The 20,863-nt window shown below is 45.4% G+C and overlaps 1 protein-coding gene across 1 annotated transcript; it reads left to right on the top strand.

The window, feature by feature from the left end:
- Positions 1-1,048: 1,048 nt before the first annotated feature.
- On the top strand, positions 1,049-17,665 carry LOC311310847 (bifunctional methylenetetrahydrofolate dehydrogenase/cyclohydrolase 2, mitochondrial-like; the record flags this gene model as incomplete). The annotated part of the gene is made up of 8 exons (XM_084440424.1): positions 1,049-1,179; positions 2,120-2,313; positions 3,785-3,907; positions 4,294-4,446; positions 7,197-7,304; positions 14,260-14,352; positions 15,421-15,546; positions 17,447-17,665. 8 exons carry the CDS (start codon positions 1,049-1,051, stop codon positions 17,560-17,562), a joined length of 1,044 nt encoding a protein of 347 aa, XP_084296550.1. The 3' UTR covers positions 17,563-17,665.
- Positions 17,666-20,863: the final 3,198 nt, after the last annotated feature.

The following is a 20,863-nucleotide window of genomic DNA, read 5'->3' as shown; positions in this document are numbered from 1 at the left end:
AAGCAAAACATCCTGGGTAAGTGCAACGCGCCACTGTCATACCGTCGGCTACTAGCCTAGGCCTACCCTACAGCTAGATGGTTTTATCACTTTTAACCGTAGGCTAACCACAAAGTATTCTGTTGTCACACATAAGAGCTGACACTCGACTATTAGGCTACACATAAAATGTTACGCTTGTAGCTACGTTTAATTTCTGATTCATTACATCAACAATGAATACAAAGCCCATGTTTTGCTTGATCAATATATTTTGGGAGATTGATTTATGCATAGAACTCTAATAACGTTATCAAGTTATTAGGTTTTGCTAGTCTGTTTAACTAGAGGGGGTCCGTCCACTTCCGCTCACTCTTTTCAGCTAAATGTTTGGTAAAATGGCCAAGTTTCATCGTCCTGCATCTCTGCCTGAGTCCCGGCGAACTGTGCAATACGAATCTCAAAAGCTCAGTGACCGAAGAAGGAGCAAAAGTCGGATAAATATCGGGCCAGCGTTTGCGCGTTGGACGAAGTTTATGGAGTTTCATGGGATAAAGTCGCATGGTGACATGGCTACTTTTCTACTAGACCAGTAAGCTAGCTAACTAGCTATCGTTATCTTTCTTGGAATCTGCATAGCCAGACCTAACGTTATCTCCACACTACAGCATCTAACGTAACTTATTACATGGCACTCTGAAATACTTGATTGTGATTACTGATTATAGTGTAATGTTCCTCTCTGAGTGAAGGTCTTATCACAGTATGACTGAAACAGTGCATTCTCTCGCATTTTGGCAACCAATATGTTGTGTTATTGCAGTTCTTATCTTTAGACACTAGATGGGGGAAATAATCCACATATTACATATTATACCTTTAACAATGCCATGCTAATGTGGTGAAACTCTCCCCCAAAACAAACGGGGAGGGGCTACTGACACGGTCTATACTCGCGCGCTCTGCCCCCTCTACTGTCACACACACACACACACACACACACACACACACACACACACACACACACGCACGCACACACACACACACACACACACACACAACAAGCAACATGGCGGCCTCTGTGTCACCGCTACGCTCCTCCTTCAGAGTATGTAACGGTTTATCGTGCCATCCTTGCTGTCGTACCAAATTGCGGATGCACAGAAAAAGCGAGAGACATTTCCACCCAGCGGGGATCAGGTAACAGGGTTAGGGTTAGTCAACACAGTCAGTCAGGATACCGGGGAGGGGATCAGGTAACACAGTCAGTCAGGATCAGGTAACAGGGTTAGGGTTAGGGTCCATCCCATTCAGTCAGGATACCGGGGAGCCGGTGGGGTTAGGGTTAGACGGTGTGATTGGCATCTATCTAGCGATAGCGTACAGTAGCAGGTGTAGTTTACAGAAATATCACGACTTTCAGACTGATAAGGCATGTTGTAAATAAACGCGTTGAGGTTGCATAACAATTCGTTGTAGTTGACTACTGTCAGCGGAGAGCATCGCTGTCACGTTAAACGAGGTGAGTTTGACGAGGAGATGGAAGTGAATGGAGAGGATTGACAACGCGCAGGTGGCCAAAGATAATCCGTGTCTCCCACTTGCTAGGCTATTGGCTATTTGGATATTTGCTAGTGTAAATGTAAATGGCCCGATCCCTCAATGCACGTTAAGGCATAAATGCTGCAGTTATGTTTAGCCTACAGGACAACACAGCACATTATTTCACAAATTGTCACTATTGTCAATAGATAATCTGTGGTTGTCTCTGGGACGGAGACTGAGCGTGTGTGTGTGTATGTGTGTATGTGTGTGTGTGTGTGTGTGTGTGTGTGTGTGTGTGTGTGTGTGTGTGTGTGTGTGTGTGTGTGTGCAGACATGCAGCTGTGGTGGTCTCTGGGACGGAGACTGAGCGTGTGTGTGTGTGTGTGTGTGTGTGTGTGTGTGTGTGTATGTGTGTGTGTGTGTGTGCAGACATGCAGCTGTGGTGGTCTCTGGGACGGAGACTGAGCGTGTGTGTGTGTGTGTGTGTGTGCGTGTGTGTGTGTGCAGACATGCAGCTGTTGTGGTCTCTGGGACGGAGACTGAGCGTGTGTGTGTGTATGTGTGTGTGTGTGTGTGTGTGTGTGTGTGTGTGCAGACATGCAGCTGTGGTGGTCTCGGGGACGGAGCTCGCCCGCCAGATCCACAGAGAGATCCATCGGGAGGTGGAGGACTTGGTTGCCCAGGGCAACATGAGACCCCACCTGGGAGTGGTGTTGGTGGGGGACGACCCTGCTAGTCGGACCTACGTCAGGAACAAGACCAGAGCAGCTGCTATACTAGGCCAGCCCCCCCCCCCCACACACACACACCCACACACACACACACACACACACAGGTCACACACACACACACACACACACACACACACACAGGTCACATACACAAGGATGAGAAGAGTTTGGATAGTATGGCTGAATCCCCATTCACCCCTTGGGCCTACCCCTTGCCCCTAACACTTAGTAGGTAGGGTCATCCCAATCCTCGAGGGGGGTAAGGGCTCAGACCCACACTTCAAACCAAGGGCTATGAGCAAGCAACCAAAGAACACCACACATTTACAAAATACTGCTGCTGTTGTATCACAGAATGTCGTTTTAAGTTATTTTTGTGTAATGTACTTGTTAAACTTCAAATCTGTGGTCAATTTATCAAGATGGAGCCAATTAGAAAATTTGCTCTTGACATTTTCGGAGCTAGCTAGGTATCAAGATGACGAAAGCACAAATGTAGCCTATTTTCTTCATTAGATCAATAAAGATTCAAACACTATGATAACCATCATATTATTTCCGTTTCATGTCTCAATTATAGACCTTTTCTTTATAACAAGCATAGCCTAATGAAAAATCAATATGGCTGATATGTCTTTATTGTCCTACATTGTTTTAAGGCTGGTTTGTGCATCACAGTCCCACAGTCTCCCACATTTCCCTGTCTCATTTCTCCCTTTTGACAGCATGAGTCACACTCGAAGCTGCTGCACTTGTTACCGCTCCGGTCAGACCGGCAGATTAGACTAGAGGACCCACTGATGACGCATCGGTCTTGAAGGGGTGTCCCATTTCATAGGGGAAGATTCAACCCACTAGCCCTTGACATTGTTCCGAGGGGGAAGCGGTAGGTGTATGCGTAAAAATTAGAAATGGGATCCAGCCTATATCTCATAGGGGTAGTAGTGAAAAACATTTAATAATGTATGAAACACAGTTCTATTCTTGACTATTAAAGATTGAGTCACAATTTGTATTTTTTGCAAAATTGTATTTTCAGATTTTATCCTGTTTTCACTATATTTTTGTGCTTGGGATGTATTTCAGCCTTTCCCCTATCATTACAGGACCCCTGTATTTAATGGGCTACTGTATTTAACGGGTTACTGTATTTAATGGGTATTTCAGTGTTTCCCCAACCATTACAGGACCCTTGTATTTAATGGGTTACTGCAGTCAAATGGTGGAAATGTTATAGAATTTTCAATCAAAATCGAATCGGCGATAATCAATTTGAAATCGCCAATAATCTAAATCAAATCGAATTGTGAGATCACTACCGATTCCCACACCTAATATCTCTCTCTCTCACACACACACAGTACACACATTCACAGGTCGCATACACAGGAATGAGATCAGTTTGGCCAGTACTGTATATTTCACACACGCTTTCTTGCACGCACACACACACACACACACACAGACACATACATATTCAGGCACAGTACAATAGGTTACATAATGTGTGTGTGTGTGGGCCTGTTTAGGTATCTCCAGTGACACCGTGGCGCGGCCCAGCACTGTCTCCCAGGAGGAGCTGTTGGACCTGATAGACAAGATGAATCGAGACTGGAAGGTTAGCGGCCTACTAGTCCAACTACCTCTACCAGGTAAACACTACTGTACCTCTACCAGGTAAACACTTCCTCTACCAGGTAAACACTTCCTCTACCAGGTAAACACTTCCTCTACCAGGTAAACACTTCCTCTACCAGGTAAATACTACCTCTACTAGGTAAACAGCTTGACGGGTGGGGGGGTTGAAACAGCCATATCTCAACATGGGAACGTCACACAGACATGGGGTTTGGACTGGGTTAGGGTTAGGGTTAGGGTTTGGACTGGCATAGAGCTCTCAACCTAATGAAACAGGTCCTGCTCACACGCACATGCGGGTGCACAGAGCCACGAACTGCATTCACGGGCGGAGGTCTGTGCTCTCCTTAACGAAATGATTTCCCATGATGAAATGAACACGGCTCCTCTCTCCTCCCAGGGCACATCAACGAGCGCGCTGTGTGTAACGCCATCGCCCCAGAGAAGGATGTGGACGGCTTCCATATTGTGAACATCGGGAAGCTGTGCCTGGATCAGAGGTCCATGGTGCCTGCTACCCCCGCCGCCGTGTGTGAGATCATCAGAAGAGCAGGTCAGAGACTGAGGATTTCCCATGTCACCCCATGTTTGCTCATCTTATCTTGGGGCCGTTTGAGGCAAGGGGAGTGGAGAAGTTAGTCACATGTTCCAAAAAACGACAGGCCCATATCTATCCGTATGTTAGGGCGTCTCACACTAATAAACATGGACTAATAAACATGGACCCTGCAGGAGCGGAAAGTCCCGGCGAGCTGTCAGATGGACGGCAGATCAGGACGACTGGAAGCGCCGATGGAGGCCTCGTCCGAGGACGACCTAGAGAACGACCTAGAGAACGACCTAGAGAACGACCTAGAGAACGACCTAGAGGACGACCTAGAGAACGACCTAGAGAACGACCTAGAGAACGACCTAGAGAACGACCTAGAGGACGACCTAGAGGACGACCTAGAGGACGACCTAGAGGACGACCTACAGAATGACCTAGAGAACGAACTACAGGACGACCTAGAGAACGACCTAGAGGACGACCTAGAGAACGACCTAGAGAACGACCTAGAGGACGACCTAGAGGACGACCTAGAGAACGACCTAGAGGACGACCTAGAGAACGACCTAGAGGACGACCTAGAGAACGACCTAGAGGACGACCTAGAGGACGACCTAGAGGACGACCTACAAGCCTTATTTACTCAGATAAACTGTGGGCCAGTGATGTACAGTACAACACTAACTGTTTGTGTGCTCTGAGATTATTAGGTGTTGTTACTTCTTGAAGATACTCTTGTTATTATTTCTGGATTTAATCATTTTCAAATATAATTTGTCTATAATTCACAAAAATATAAGCATTTTATTTCCTGGCGCAATGTGACACTCCCTCTAAAGTGACCTACTTGTTATTTCCCACAAGGGGGCAGTAGAAGAGAGGATACAGACCTACAGAGTCCTGACTGCCTTTCATTTGAGATTACAGGCCTCTGCCAGCCCTCTAGTTTATCGTGGTACAGACTAGATTGGTCTGGAGAGGACCTGTTTGGTCTGGAGAGGACCTGTTTGGTCTGGAGAGGACCTGTTTGGTCTGGAGAGGACCTGTTTGGTCTGGAGAGGACCTGTTTGGTCTGGAGAGGACCTGTTTGGTCTGGAGAGGACCTGTTTCAGGACAATCAGCATAGTGATTTAAAGTTCAGCCTACAATGGCTAAACAATGGCAAAACTCACCAAAGTATCGATGCTCAGGGTTTGCTGTGGGTATCAAGACCTTAAGCGCTGATGTAATTTCTATCAGTCTAATATCAACAGGCTTTAAGAGCTCCTCTCACACACCTGCTCCTTATTCCCGTCTGGATTGCATATCAGGGCCACTGGGTACAATCTGGGCTGGAGAGCAGCAAAGCACTGTTGTAGAGAGTTAAAAGAGCAGTAGAAGCTTGTTTACAGTTTTTATAGTCGTTTCTGATGCTAACCCTAGCCCAGACTCTCCTCTCAGTGCTGAAAGAGTCGACACACAGCGAGCCTTGAGCTCCCGTATGCTGGTGAGTTAGTAGATTGAACTGTGGATGTGGAGGGTTAACCCTGCTCAGCTACAGGCTGTGGATGTGGAGTGGGCTGCTCAGCTACAGGCCAGTGGATGTGGAGTGGGCTGCTCAGCTACAGGCCTGTGGATGTGGAGTGGGCTGCTCAGCTACAGGCCTGTGGATGTGGATGTGGGCTTTTCTAGTTTAGATCTATATATAGAGCCGGCTTAAAGGCTCATCATATTTTTGTTTGGTCTAAAATGTAAGCATTTATTCGAAAGTAAGTAGTGAATTAAAATATGAAAATAACATTAACAACAAAAACGTTAATATGAAAAGAACCTCAATGAACCCTCTTTCAAAGTTATATTATTTAATATATTTTCCTTGTTGCCATCTTGATCATACATGACTATGATGGGATGTTAATTGCTTAATTGTATCATGCTATACACCTGTACGGAAGCATGTTTCTCTACTGACTTTTAGTTTAGTTTTGTTTAACAATAGAAATTTAAGACAACAGATGATTACATCACAGATTAAAATATTTAAAACATTGTCAAGGATAGCACAACAAAGTGTCAGACTTATTTCCATTGTGGACCTTGATGTGAGGGTTAGGGTGGTTAACCCTGACAGTGAATATGACGTTATTTATCCAGGTTTTTCCTTTAATTTGTCACCCGTCTGGTTTATTCAACCTTTGTGTCGGAACCATTCACCAACCGACTAACTAGTGACTCATGATATAGGCCCCAGATATCTGGGCTCTTATCTGTGCTCTTCTCTGTGCTCTTATCTGTGCTCTTATCTGTGCTCTTATCTGGGCTCTTCTCTGTGCTCTTATCTGGGCTCTTATCTGGGCTCTTATCTGGGCTCTTCTCTGTGCTCTTATCTGGGCTCTTCTCTGTGCTCTTATCTGTGCTCTTATCTGGGCTCTTATCTGTGCTCTTCTCTGTGCTCTTATCTGTGCTCTTATCTGTGCTCTTATCTGGGCTCTTATCTGTACTCTTATCTGTGCTCTTCTCTGTGCTCTTATCTGTGCTCTTATCTGGGCTCTTATCTGTACTCTTATCTGTGCTCTTATCTGTGCTCTTATCTGTGCTCTTATCTGTGCTCTTATCTGGGCTCTTATCTGGGCTCTTCTCTGTGCTCTTATCTGTACTCTTATCTGTGCTCTTATCTGGGCTCTTATCTGTACTCTTATCTGTACTCTTATCTGTGCTCTTATCTGTACTCTTATCTGTACTCTTATCTGTGCTCTTATCTGGGCTCTTATCAGGCATCCAGACCGTGGGGAGGAATGTGCTGGTGGCCGGACGCTCCAAGAATGTGGGCATGCCCATCGCCATGCTGCTACACACCGACCGCCACCACGAACGGCCTGGAGGTAAGACGGGAGGGAGTGTGTGTGTGTGTGTGTGTGTGTGTGTGTGTGTGTGTGTGTGTGTGTGTGTGTGTGTGTGTGTGTGTGTGTGTGTGTGTGTGTGTGTGTGTGTGCGTGCGTGCGTGAGACACAAAGCAAATGAAGGGGGTTCAGATTGCAGCAAGCAATATCAGGAATTTCCTGATAGTCCTCCTCGTCCAGTAATGTTACACCATCCTGACTTTTCCTATTCCTGCTAAATATCCTTATCACAAGAGGAAGTGATGAATAAAGACAAGGAACGTTAACAAACTCCACCCAATGAGTAAACAACAGGCGCTGACGCAACGCTTCCTAGGAGAGAGGAGGAACAGAGAGACGCAGGGCGAGAGAGAGGATGTCGGCACCAGTGCCAGCTGCCCATCTGTCCATATATGGTCATAGGAGGAAGTAGGAGGGTGGAGTTTTGGAAAGTTGCACGATGGAATTTACCAGGCTGCGGAGGAGGCAGGACAGCAGTAGAAGGGTAACATTATATGATGTGATTTAAGCCTTAAAGCCCCACTATGTTGTTGATTTCATCTTAAAATATCAGTTTCAAAGTCGATCTATTGGTGTGCTGGATTATTATAGTGAGAACAGCACCTCTTCCATTCCCACAGAGGGGTCCGGCGGCCTGGATTTGCACTATAACTTTTGACCGCGAGCCGTGGTTTTCTCTCGCATGAATGTCCTGCTTTACCTTTAGCTCTCCTCTTCCAATTTGCCAGCAGACTCCGTTTTCCTCAGCTTATCAGACTCCGTTTTCCTCAGCTTATCAGACTCCGTTTTCCTCAGCTTATCAGACTCTGTTTTCCTCAGCTTATCAGACTCCGTTTTCCTCAGCTTATCAGACTCCGTTTTCCTCAGCTTATCAGACTCTGTTTTCCTCAGCTTATCAGACTCCATTTTCCTCAGCTTATCAGACTCCATTTTCCTCAGCTTATCAGACTCCGTTTTCCTCAGCTTATCAGTTGTCAACAAATGCATGTGAGAGGCTCTAGTGGCCTTTAGGGGCCGCTAAAGTGCACAGAACTGGACCGCTACATAATGGGGCTTTAAAGTCCAGCTGAAACGGACATTTGAGATCATCTGACTTCCGTAGTTTGATGTATTTCCGACTCAAAGAGGCTATAGGGGAACGTTGACAGATTTTGACAGACGTTTAGACCGATTCGATAGACAGCGTTAATTAAAGGGTGGATGTCGTGAGAGTACTGGTTGACCTTGCTCTTGCTTTGCCGACGTAAGCATTCGGGAAATTTTGTTTTAGAAGGAAGAAAAAAATAATAGGATTTGATATAAGACTATAACGAAATGGAAAATTTGAAAAATATTTGGCATATATTGTTAAGTAGGTACACACTATGACCAAGGATGTGATCCACAATCGAAAAAATACATGTTTGATTTCATTGCGTCTTTAACAGTAAGTAGCCTACACTACACATGCCATGTTACTGGTCAACATTAGGGTATACATGTCATGTTACTGGTCAACATTAGGGTATACATGCCATGTTACTGGTCAACATTAGGGTATACATGTCATGTTACTGGTCCACAGTAAGTAGCCTATACTATACATGTCATGTTACTGGTCCACAGTAAGTAGCCTATACTATACATGTCATGTTACTGGTCCACAGTAAGTAGCCTATACTATACATGCCATGTTACCGGTCATCATTAGGGTATACATGCCATGTTACTGGTCAACATTAGGGTATACATGCCATGTTACTGGTCAACATTAGGGTATACATGCCATGTTACTGGTCAACATTAGGGTATACATGTCATGTTACTGGTCCACAGTAAGTAGCCTATACTATACATGTCATGTTACTGGTCAACATTAGGCTGTACTATACATGTTAGTTACTGGTCAACATTAGGGTATACATGCCATGTTACTGGTCAACATTAGGGTATACATGCCATGTTACTGGTCAACCTTAGGGTATACATGCCATGTTACTGGTCAACATTAGGGTATACATGCCATGTTACTGGTCCACAGTAAGTAGCCTATACTATACATGTCATGTTACTGGTCCACAGTAAGTAGCCTATACTATACAGTACATGTCATGTTACTGGTCAACATTAGGCTGTACTATACATGTCATGTTACTGGTCAACATTACAACATTATTGCAAGTGAAACAGGAAGCATGTTTATTGTAGTTCTCTTACAGCTGAACTGTGCGTGGCCCATAGTACTATTTATTATTATCCCAGCTGCTTAGAAGATCAGAAGAAAGTCTATGCCTGTAATTCTCTTTTTTATTTTTTTAATGTAACCTTTCAAATATATTTGGGGAACCCACTGAGACCAAGGCCTCGTTACAAACATTCTCACAGTAATTGAAATCATAAAACCATAAAAGATCAAACAACACAAAAACATTTGACATCAGAACTCTTTACACACTCAAGCTGACAGCAGCATGCACTGACCCTCAAACTCACCCACCTCTACTCTGAACTTGCCCAATGAGACCAAGGCGTCCAATTAGAACATCTTTTGAAGCTCATTCCATGTTCTAGGAGCACAAGGTCTAAACAAAGTTTTTCCCAGGTCGGTTTTGTCTTCAGGGACCTCAAGAACCAACCAATCCTGAGCCCTTGTCAGGGGATGACTAGAACGCTGTTTGATGAGGGATGTCGGGTCATTTGGTAGCTTGCTGCTTCCTCCAAACGGCCAGGGAAGGACAGTCCCACTACCTGAAACAGGTTACCATTTTTGACAAAATAAAATCTAAAATCAGAATCCATTTATGACGCGGCTGGAAGTTTATCATAGCATGTGCTGGCTGTTAGGCAAGCTCTCTTGGAAGAACTATGGCAGAAAAGGCATGAATATTCAAGTACGTGGCAAACATGCATTTCATAACATTCTTATTTACAGTAACCTTTTATAAAACCTTGAGGTTAAAAAGATCCTTTGCTAGGGGGACAAGCTTGTCAGCAGGGCAACACCAGTAGCCAGCATGCAGGAAGGATAATCACACACTTGATCCGTCACATGCTTCGTTTGACCAGAGCTCCAAGTGTTCCAGCAGGGTTAGGGTTAGGGTTAGGGTCACATGCTTCGTTTGACCAGAGCTCCAAGTGTTCCAGCAGGGTTAGGGTTAGGGTTAGGGTCACATGCTTCGTTTGACCAGAGCTCCAAGTGTTCCAGCAGCCTCTGCAGTGTTGACCTCCGACCTACTAGGATTGCCTGATAATGTGACTTAGAAAATCTCGGCTTTAGTGGTATAGGGCTTCATTAGGGCTGTAACGATTATTACATAATCGTCAAACCGCGATTATTTTTTCTGACCGCGATTGTTTTTTTAACCACGGTTATGAAAAAAATGTAAACAAAAAAAAAAAAAAAACTTTTTTTTTTTTTTTTATAAAATAAAAATCTGTTGCAGAGTTAATATGGTAGCAACCCTAATTCAATGGAATTCTTCAACTTGTTGGCACTTGTCCAATACGTTCATAGCAACTACTGACAAGAGACACTGTATTAAAGAAGTAAAGAAGCACTGATGCGTTGTCCACTTCATGTGCTATTTGTATACTCCAAATTTAATTTCATCTTAGTTTTTCAATGCTTTTATTTATTGAGGAGGATATATGTTCTATGTAAATGTTGTTATCATTCATGATATTAAAGAGGCGTGGTTTTAAACCACAGGTTTACTTCATAGGCTGAGTACTTGTGTTATTAGGCCTACATTATCTGGTAAAAATGAGTCAGAACTCGGAACCCACCCACCCTCACTCCCTCTCTGTCTGTCTCTCTCTCTCTCTCTCTCTCTCTCTCTCTCTCTCTCTCTCTCTCTCACAAACACACACACTCTCACTCAAATCATGCGGACATGAGTATTAGTGCCAGGGCTGGCCCGTGGCATAGGCGAAGTAGGCGGCCGCCTAGGGTGCCAGATCGGCAAGGGGCCCTAGTGGTGTGATGCGAGCCCCCCCCCGTTGATCCTGAGTTGATCCCCCCTTTTCAGCTATAACAGCTTCCACTCTTCTGGGAAGGCTTTCTACAAGATGTTGGAGTGAGTCTGTGGGATTTTTTGCCCATTCATCCAGAAGAGCATTGGTGAGGTCAGACACTGATGTTGGACGAGAGAGCCTAGCTCGCAATCTCCGTTCTAGTTCATCCCAAAGGTGTTGGGTGGGGTTGAGGTCAGGGCTCTGTCAATCTTCCACATGGACACCCATACAGTAGATGAGTACATAAATTGGGGAAACGATTTGACCTATATTAACCTTACTTACTTACTATATCTATTAGGCCATTTGAGAGCAGGTTTGAATCCTAAGTGGCCCAGTGATGAATTGTGTACACATGCTAAAAGAACATGTGAAAGCTGAGTATGCTCCAGATCCCTGTTAGTGCAAAGGTCAAACGAGAAGCTCTGGTCTTGTCGTGTCAAAGTAGTACATGCTAGTGCTCACACTCAGCTTCAGGTATGCGATCAGGACGCCGTGCGATGACTTGCCCTTCATTCCTGCTCTCCACAAGAGCTTAGACACCCTCCCTCCATCCCTCTCTTCCTCCCCTCCCTCCATCCCTCCTTCCTCCATGGGAATCTGTGATCCGGTCAGGGCAATGCAGGTCTACACACACACACACACACACACACACACCAACTTGAATGGAATTCCGCCATACTTAGGGGCTGGGGAGGGTTTGTTTGGCCCCTGTCTGCCGTTGGAATGCGTTGCCTGGGGCTAGACGCCTACGCCAGGCCCTTAAATTGACTCTATAGGAATTGAATCTCACCTAAAGAAAGGCACATGCACTGGATGACAGCGTACAGTTCACCGTCTAGGAGCCAAACATTTAGACAGGCCAGGATATTTTCCAGACCTTGTGCTCCGACAAAAACCCGTCCTGGCCCTGGAAGTACACAGTGTTCGTCCATACTAGATTTAATTCCATGTAGCCTATGGCATGGTGTATTTTATTACAATTTTTTTTGAGAGTGAATGAATGAAATTCAACAGTTGTTATAAATAAAGTCCAAAGGAGCGCATAAAGCCGGCAGTGTCAGAGGCTCGTCACATTCTACCTGGAATGTAGATGGATTCCTTTGAAGTGGCTCCCAGGTAACTGTTGATCCATGTGTGATGTATAGGGTTAGGGTTAGGTAACTGTTGAGCCATGTGTGATGTATATAGGGTTAGGGTTAGGTAACTGTTGAGCCACGTGTGATGTATATAGGGTTAGGGTTAGGTAACTGTTGAGCCATGTGTGATGTATATAGGGTTAGGTAACTGTTGAGCCATGTGTGATGTATATAGGGTTAGGGTTAGGTAACTGTTGAGCCATGTGTGATGTATATAGGGTTAGGGTTAGGTAACTGTTGAGCCATGTGTGATGTATATAGGGTTAGGGTTAGGTAACTGTGGAGCCACGTGTGATGTATATAGGGTTAGGTAACTGTTGAGCCATGTGTGATGTATATAGGGTTAGGGTTAGGTAACTGTTGAGCCATGTGTGATGTATATAGGGTTAGGGTTAGGTAACTGTTGAGCCATGTGTGATGTATATAGAGTTAGGGTTAGGTAACTGTGGAGCCACGTGTGATGTATATAGGGTTAGGGTTAGGTAACTGTTGAGCCATGTGTGATGTATATAGGGTTAGGGTTAGGGTTAGGTAACTGTTGAGCCACGTGTGATGTATATAGGGTTAGGGTTAGGTAACTGTTGAGCCATGTGTGATGTATATAGGGTTAGGGTTAGGTTAGGTAACTGTTGAGCCATGTGTGATGTATATAGGGTTAGGGTTAGGTAACTGTGGAGCCACGTGTGATGTATATAGGGTTAGGGTTAGGTAACTGTTGAGCCATGTGTGATGTATATAGGGTTAGGGTTAGGTAACTGTTGAGCCATGTGTGATGTATATAGGGTTAGGGTTAGGTAACTGTTGAGCCATGTGTGATGTATATAGGGTTAGGGTTAGGTAACTGTTGAGCCATGTGTGATGTATATAGGGTTAGGGTTAGGTAACTGTGGAGCCACGTGTGATGTATATAGGGTTAGGTAACTGTTGAGCCATGTGTGATGTATATAGGGTTAGGGTTAGGTAACTGTGGAGCCACGTGTGATGTATATAGGGTTAGGGTTAGGTAACTGTTGAGCCATGTGTGATGTATATAGGGTTAGGGTTAGGTAACTGTTGAGCCATGTGTGATGTATATAGAGTTAGGGTTAGGTAACTGTGGAGCCACGTGTGATGTATATAGGGTTAGGGTTAGGTAACTGTTGAGCCATGTGTGATGTATATAGAGTTAGGGTTAGGTAACTGTTGAGCCATGTGTGATGTATATAGGGTTAGGGTTAGGTAACTGTTGAGCCATGTGTGATGTATATAGGGTTAGGGTTAGGTAACTGTTGAGCCATGTGTGATGTATATAGGGTTAGGGTTAGGTAACTGTGGAGCCATGTGTGATGTATATAGGGTTAGGGTTAGGTAACTGTTGAGCCATGTGTGATGTATATAGGGTTAGGGTTAGGTAACTGTGGAGCCACGTGTGATGTATATAGGGTTAGGGTTAGGTAACTGTTGAGCCATGTGTGATGTAAATAGGGTTAGGGTTAGGTAACTGTTGAGCCATGTGTGATGTATATAGGGTTAGGGTTAGGTAACTGTTGAGCCATGTGTGATGTATATAGGGTTAGGGTTAGGTTAGGTAACTGTTGAGCCATGTGTGATGTATATAGGGTTAGGGTTAGGTAACTGTGGAGCCACGTGTGATGTATATAGGGTTAGGGTTAGGTAACTGTGGAGCCACGTGTATCCCACAGCTCCGTCTGTGCACATTCCTTGGGGTCTGCTGATGTAATTGTGCAACGGTACCCGTCATGACAAAGATCTTTGAAAATCCAAGATGTCTGAGCCATTCATGTTGTAAATCACATGACCCTCAGGTGATGCCACGGTCACCATCGCTCACAGGTGCACTCCCAGAGAACAGCTGAAGGAGCTGACCAGGCTCGCTGACATCGTGATTGCAGCTGCAGGTAAGGACAACGCTTACAGTAGCATGATTACTTTTCTCATTTTCCCCCTCATAATATGGCGTTCTCTGACATAATGTGTGTGAAATGTTGGATATTTTAATTTCTTATCATCAATTATCTACCATAAATGATAAATGATCCAGTGACTCTTTGCTTGCCTGCCTGCCTGCCTGCCTGCCTGCCTGCCTGCCTGTCTGCGTGCCTGTCTGTCTGTCTGTCTGTCTGTCTGTCTGTCTGCCTGTCTGTCTGTCTGTCTGTCTGTCTGTCTGTCTGTCTGTCTGTCTGCCTGCCTGCCTGCCTGTCTGCGTGCCTGCCTGCCTGCCTGTCTGTCTGTCTGTCTGTCTGTCTGTCTGTCTGTCTGTCTGTCTGTCTGTCTGCCTGTCTGCCTGCCTGTCTGCCTGTCTGTCTGTCTGTCTGTCTGCCTGTCTGTCTGTCTGCCTGCCTGTCTGCCTGCCTGTCTGTCTGTCTGTCTGTCTGCCTGCCTGTCTGTCTGTCTGCGTGCCTGCCTTGTCTGTTGGTCTGTCGGTTGGACGGTCGGTTTGTCTGTCTGTCCATCTGTCTCTTTGGCTAAGTAAGGCCTATGTAACTGCATTTGTGGTTAGTGGGATATTAGGGTCAGGGTGTGGTTTGGGTTGGCATGGCACTGAGGTTAGGAACGTGAGCTAGTTTGTTCTGTGCTTGGTTGTGTGCAGAGTGGTCGGCACATATGTCTGCATGCTTCCTCCAGCGTGAACATGGGTTAGGGTTAGGGTTAGGGTTAGGGTTATGAGCCAGGGATGTTCACAGGCATGTTTACAATTAGCTTCGGTCATTGTGTTGTCTTGGATACGTCTGCAATGTTTCACTTCAATTCTGAAACGTGAGGGTTAGGGTAATTGAGTGGATTGTGATGATGGTGATATGGTTATGGCATATGACAGTCAGTGCGGTGAACACATACTGATGTCATATGTCGTGCAGTCTTTTTTTGGCAGAGTGTTAACAGCCTGTTTCACAAGACCCATGAAGACTTAGACTGTGGTTGGTCTTACATCTCCGTCTGAGTTGTGTTTGTTCTTGTTTTCCCAGGAGTCCCGGGTTTGATCACGGCAGATATGATTAAAGAGGGGGCAGCGGTCATTGACGTTGGAATCAACCGTGTCCAAGACCGCGCCACAGGAAAAGTCCGCCTCGTGGGTGATGTGGACTTTGAAGGTAAATCAATCAATTAAATCAAAGTCAACAAACCCAGTCTAATGACTGTGGTCAGGGTACACGCGCACACATGTAAATACACGATTTTAGAGGTCAATACATACACGTACTGTACAAGACATACTGTAGAAATAATCTCAAATTATGAGAATAAATGTAGTTTAGTTTATTCTGGAGATTAATTCATGAAATTCATGACCTTAGGAAATACAGGCCATGCTCTAGTATAGTTTTTCACATGAAAACAAACATGTAAAACAGAAAGCTTCAAAGGTAATATATAATAATATAATAATAATATAATATAATAATAATGTTAATAGTAATAATAATAATAAGTTATAATAATAATAACACGTAACTATGTCAGGCCAGGAACACCAGCCACTCACCCATCACAGATGTCATACTTTAAGACACTGCTATTGACCTCCCATATGTCTTGAATAAAGTTTGAATTGAATTGAATTTAAGAGGGGAGGATATAGACCCCCCTTGCAGAGCACGCCCATGTAGAGCCCTAACCCTAACCCTAACCCTAACCTTAACCCTAACCCTAACCCATACAGCTCGTTAGTTACCCATGTAGAGCCCTAACCCTAACCCATACAGCTCGTTAGTTACCAGGCTGGTAATAATCTCTGGCATGTCGAGAGAGATGTCCTATCACATTGTTTACTGTGGTGGGATTTTTGAGATTCCCTTCTCATTGAAGAGCACATAACCCTAACCCTAACCCTCTGCGCCCTCGTTTATCAATCGAACATAGAAACCAGCGCAGATCCGAGCACTATGACAGGGTTCACGTGTGAAACCGTTCACGTTCATGAAACCGTTCACATCTCACCAATCACAGCCTATGAATGATCTGGCGTTGATAAATGTGCCGCCTAAAATAATGGTCATTTAAATATCATCTACATATCTTCAGTTCAGAGGCCTCGCCCCTGCAGTTTACGATGTGTTTAATACGGCAGAGAGGAGAAACTTACTCCACCACTTGTCCAATAGCCACTCGTCTGACAGCCAACTAGATAGACAGCACTAGATAGACTACCATAGCTGCCTCTATGGAAAGTATAAAACACAGGCTTGTATAATATAGCCTACAGTACGTCATGTTTCAACATGCAGCTAATGAACCAGTTAACTAGGTCAAGGTTAGGGTTAGGTTAGGCTACTCACTGAGCTGATCGCACCCATGCTGTGAACCTCACTGTGAATAAATGTGAATCATTTTCTCACATCAGTCTTTGTTACTGTATGTTTGGAACTCAACACTTCCTTTAAAGCTGCATTAATTGATTTTATTCACATTGTCAAAACTAATTAAAACCACCAGATTGTTTCATTGAGCCATAGCGTCCTAATAGTGTCCTACTTCAGTGACTCACCCCTACCGGTGGCCTGGCTGCTGTTATTCCAGCATTTCTGCCTGTGTTGTCAATAGCTGGACTGTGACTTTGCTCCGCCTCCCGCGCTTATATGGCTCTGGCCATTCGTTATGACCATTTGTTTAGTACAAATCCCTTCCCATCTAGTGCTAACATAGCTAACACTCTTACCATCTAGTGCTAACATCAAATCAATGAATGCAGCTTTAATTTAGAGCTGACCCCCAGTCTCATTCTTGTGGATGGACCACATGGCTCTACAATTTTACACTTTAATTTAATTTCAAACCTTTATTTATACTCGTAAAGCACTGAGGTTTCCCTCATTTACATTGTTGACGAGTTCAAACAAATACACAAATAACAACAGAACAAATACTATATACAATAATAATAATAATAATAATAATAATAATAAAAAACAGTTACAGTCACTCTGAGCACCAACCTTTCCCATGGGTGTTGCATGATTGACAGTGACCACCCTGTCGTTGTGTCTCTTTTAGGGGTGAAGGAGAAGGCGGGCTTCATCACGCCCGTGCCTGGAGGGGTGGGGCCAATGACAGTGGCCATGTTGATGAAGAACACCGTGACTGCTGCCAGAAATGCACTGACACGCTGAAAGAGGGACACACACACACGCACACGCACACACACACACACACACATACGTATAGGTTTACCTTTTAGGGTTTGTTCCATGCTACATTCAATTTAAATACACATATTTCAACACTCCATACATCCAGGGAAGCTTGTTTGTTACTTTATTTATTTATTTATTTTATTTTTATTTATTTAATAAATTTGAGCTAATTTTATTGAGGTTTTTTCCTACTGATGCTGTTAGTGTTCTGTTCACAGTTTGGAATATTCTTCCCTCTTTGTTTGCTGACTAGAAAAGGAACTACTGATATACACTGTTGTTATGTTGCCCAGGCAAGTGTGCAGTGCTGTTGATCACCACTCTGTACATGTGGTGCTAGAGTTGCTCTGTATGGCAGCTGGATAAGGGAGCTCCGTCATGTTTCTCTGTCATTTATCTTTTTAAGTGATGCTTTTTGTGATGTTTTTTCTATTACAAGTATCATTTTTTAATTAATCATTATGTATAGATCACACAGCTGTTTTTGATCCACAGTGGATTATAGGTTTACTTTGGATTGTTTTTCATCTTTGACATAGCATCCTTGAACTATCTCAGATTTTGGGACATTTTTCCTGATTGGGGATCCTCTTTGCTAGAGGAGAGGACGTGCTGGGGGGAGAGGAGTGGGTCTGAACTCAGAACTCCAGAACTGATGAGATCATCAGAACTCCAGACCTGATGAGATCAGAACCCCAAATCCCATCTCAGTTGTCATCTCTCTGTTGCTGATGTGCAGGGATGGCTTCAGCGCCTACGGGCAGCCAGCCTCCCCCAGGAGGAGACCCCCCCCCCCCACACACACACACTGCCTCCCCCAGGAGGAGACCCCCCCCCCACACACACTGCCTCCCCCAGGAGGAGACCCCCCCCCCCCCACACACACACACTGCCTCCCCCAGGAGGAGACCCCCCCCCACACACACACACACTGCCTCCCCCAGGAGGAGACCCCCCCCCCACACACACACACACTGCCTCCCCCAGGAGGAGACCCCCCCCCCCCACACACACACTGCCTCCCCCAGGAGGAGACCCCCCCCCCACACACACACACACTGCCTCCCCCAGGAGGAGACCCCCCCCCCCACACACACACACTGCCTCCCCCAGGAGGAGACCCCCCCCCCCCACACACACACTGCCTGCCCCAGGAGGAGACCCCCCCCCACACACACACACTGCCTCCCCCAGGAGGAGCCCCCCCCCACACACACACACACACTGCCTCCCCCAGGAGGAGCCCCCCCACACACACACACTGCCTCCCCCAGGAGGAGACCCCCCCCACACACACACACACTGCCTCCCCCAGGAGGAGCCCCCCCACACACACACACACACTGCCTGCCCCAGGAGGAGACCCCCCCCCCACACACACACACTGCCTCCCCCAGGAGGAGCCCCCCCCCACACACACACACACACTGCCTCCCCCAGGAGGAGCCCCCCCACACACACACACACACTGCCTCCCCCAGGAGGAGACCCCCCCCCCACACACACACACTGCCTGCCCCAGGAGGAGCCCCCCCACACACACTGCCTCCCCCAGGAGGAGCCCCCCCACACACACACACACACTGCCTCCCCCAGGAGGAGACCCCCCCCCCACACACACACACTGCCTGCCCCAGGAGGAGCCCCCCCACACACACTGCCTGCCCCAGGAGGAGCCCCCCCACACTGTCTATGGATGAGTGTGTCAGGCCAGTGGGCCCCAGATCAACCGTCCGCAGCAGCTGGACGACTCAGAGTCAGAGTGGCTGAAACGCACCTGTAGTGATGAGGGGCCGGCCAATGGAAACATGCATAACACTTATAGTTATTACTACTGTTGTTTCTGCTTGTGATTTTATGTGTTTATATGTGTTTTTAATATCTGCTGTACAACACATTTTCTCCATGAGGACATTAAAGTTTTCTAAGTCTATAGAGGTAATCATTTATTGATATATATATATATATATATATATATATATATATATATATATTAGTAGCTCATTAGTAGCTCTGATGCAATAATTTGAGACAAAAAAAATAAATATATATATATATTTTTTTTTTATGTCTCAAATTATTGCATCAGAGCTACTAATGTGCGGCTACCTCTAAAAGTTGACAGTAATTTCCCCTACAAATAGTCTGTATACAAAACCCCCGGTTGGAAGCTGGTTCCACCTGCTTTGATGCAACACCTGAGAAGCATAACACGGATGACGGAACAGGCCATAGAAGAGCAACACTTATCCAAACCACCGAGGGCGAATACTTCCGCTACCCCAACCCTGCTGACGAGGAGCACCTGCCTGTACTTGCCTGTAACCAGGGGGTGAACGGGACAGGAAATGATGAGTTCTACCTCAGTGGACCATATGATTTTTGGAAAAGGAAAGGCAGAATTTTGTTTTCTCAGAATGTTCGTCATGCTATTGGTTGTTAGAGTGATGACGGAGACGTGTGAAACTAGTATAAAAGATCCCCACAGCTTCCCTTAAAACCACTCACACCAATAGGAGTCATTCAAACACTACCATACTTCCAGAACACATCCAGAAAACTCCAAGATGGCAACTCAAAGACAGATTTACTTGCACAAGGGTAAGTATCTAGAGACTAACCCTAACCCTCTAGAGACTGGATGCTCTTCTGAGTAGTACGGGTATTTCTCTGTCAGATAGTTGCAATATCTTAACCCTAACCCTATGAGTAGTATGGGTTAGAGCATACAGTAGAAATGATAACTATTCCAGATGGTTCCTATATCTGACCGAAGCGATACATTGATACAGTACTTATGACGAGTAATCATAAAAGCTGGATATCTGGGAATATTACTGCATCTTTTAATTGACACAGTGCTGCATCATTCTAGAACACCACAAAGCTTGTGAACACACTACCCAACACTGGTGTGCGTGCTGCACACAGACATGCGCTACGCAACGGCAGCCATTGGGCTGCACAAGAAGATCAATGCAATTAAGAGAACATGAGTTCAAGCACATCTGCGGATCATATTAATTTATCGTTCTAGGTTGGTGTTGCTGCAGGTTAGGGTTAGTTAGGGTTAGTGTTGCTGCAGGGTTGGTGTTGCTGCAGGTTAGGGTTAGTTATGGTTAGGGTTAGGGTTCCTTCAGGGTTAGGGTTCCTTCAGGGTTAGGGTTCCTTCAGGGTTGGTGTTGCTGAAGCGTTGGTGTGGCTGCAGGGTTGGTGTTGCTGCAGGTTCCAGCATTTTCTAGGGTTGATCGGAAGCTGCAGTACTCTACTGTATGTT

The sequence above is a fragment of the Borostomias antarcticus genome (genome assembly GCF_949987555.1).
Source record: "Borostomias antarcticus genome assembly, chromosome: 6".
NCBI classification, from domain to species: domain Eukaryota; kingdom Metazoa; phylum Chordata; class Actinopteri; order Stomiiformes; family Stomiidae; genus Borostomias; species Borostomias antarcticus.
The sequence above is the reverse complement of the archived record's forward strand: the minus strand, read 5'-3'. Positions and strand labels throughout refer to the sequence as shown.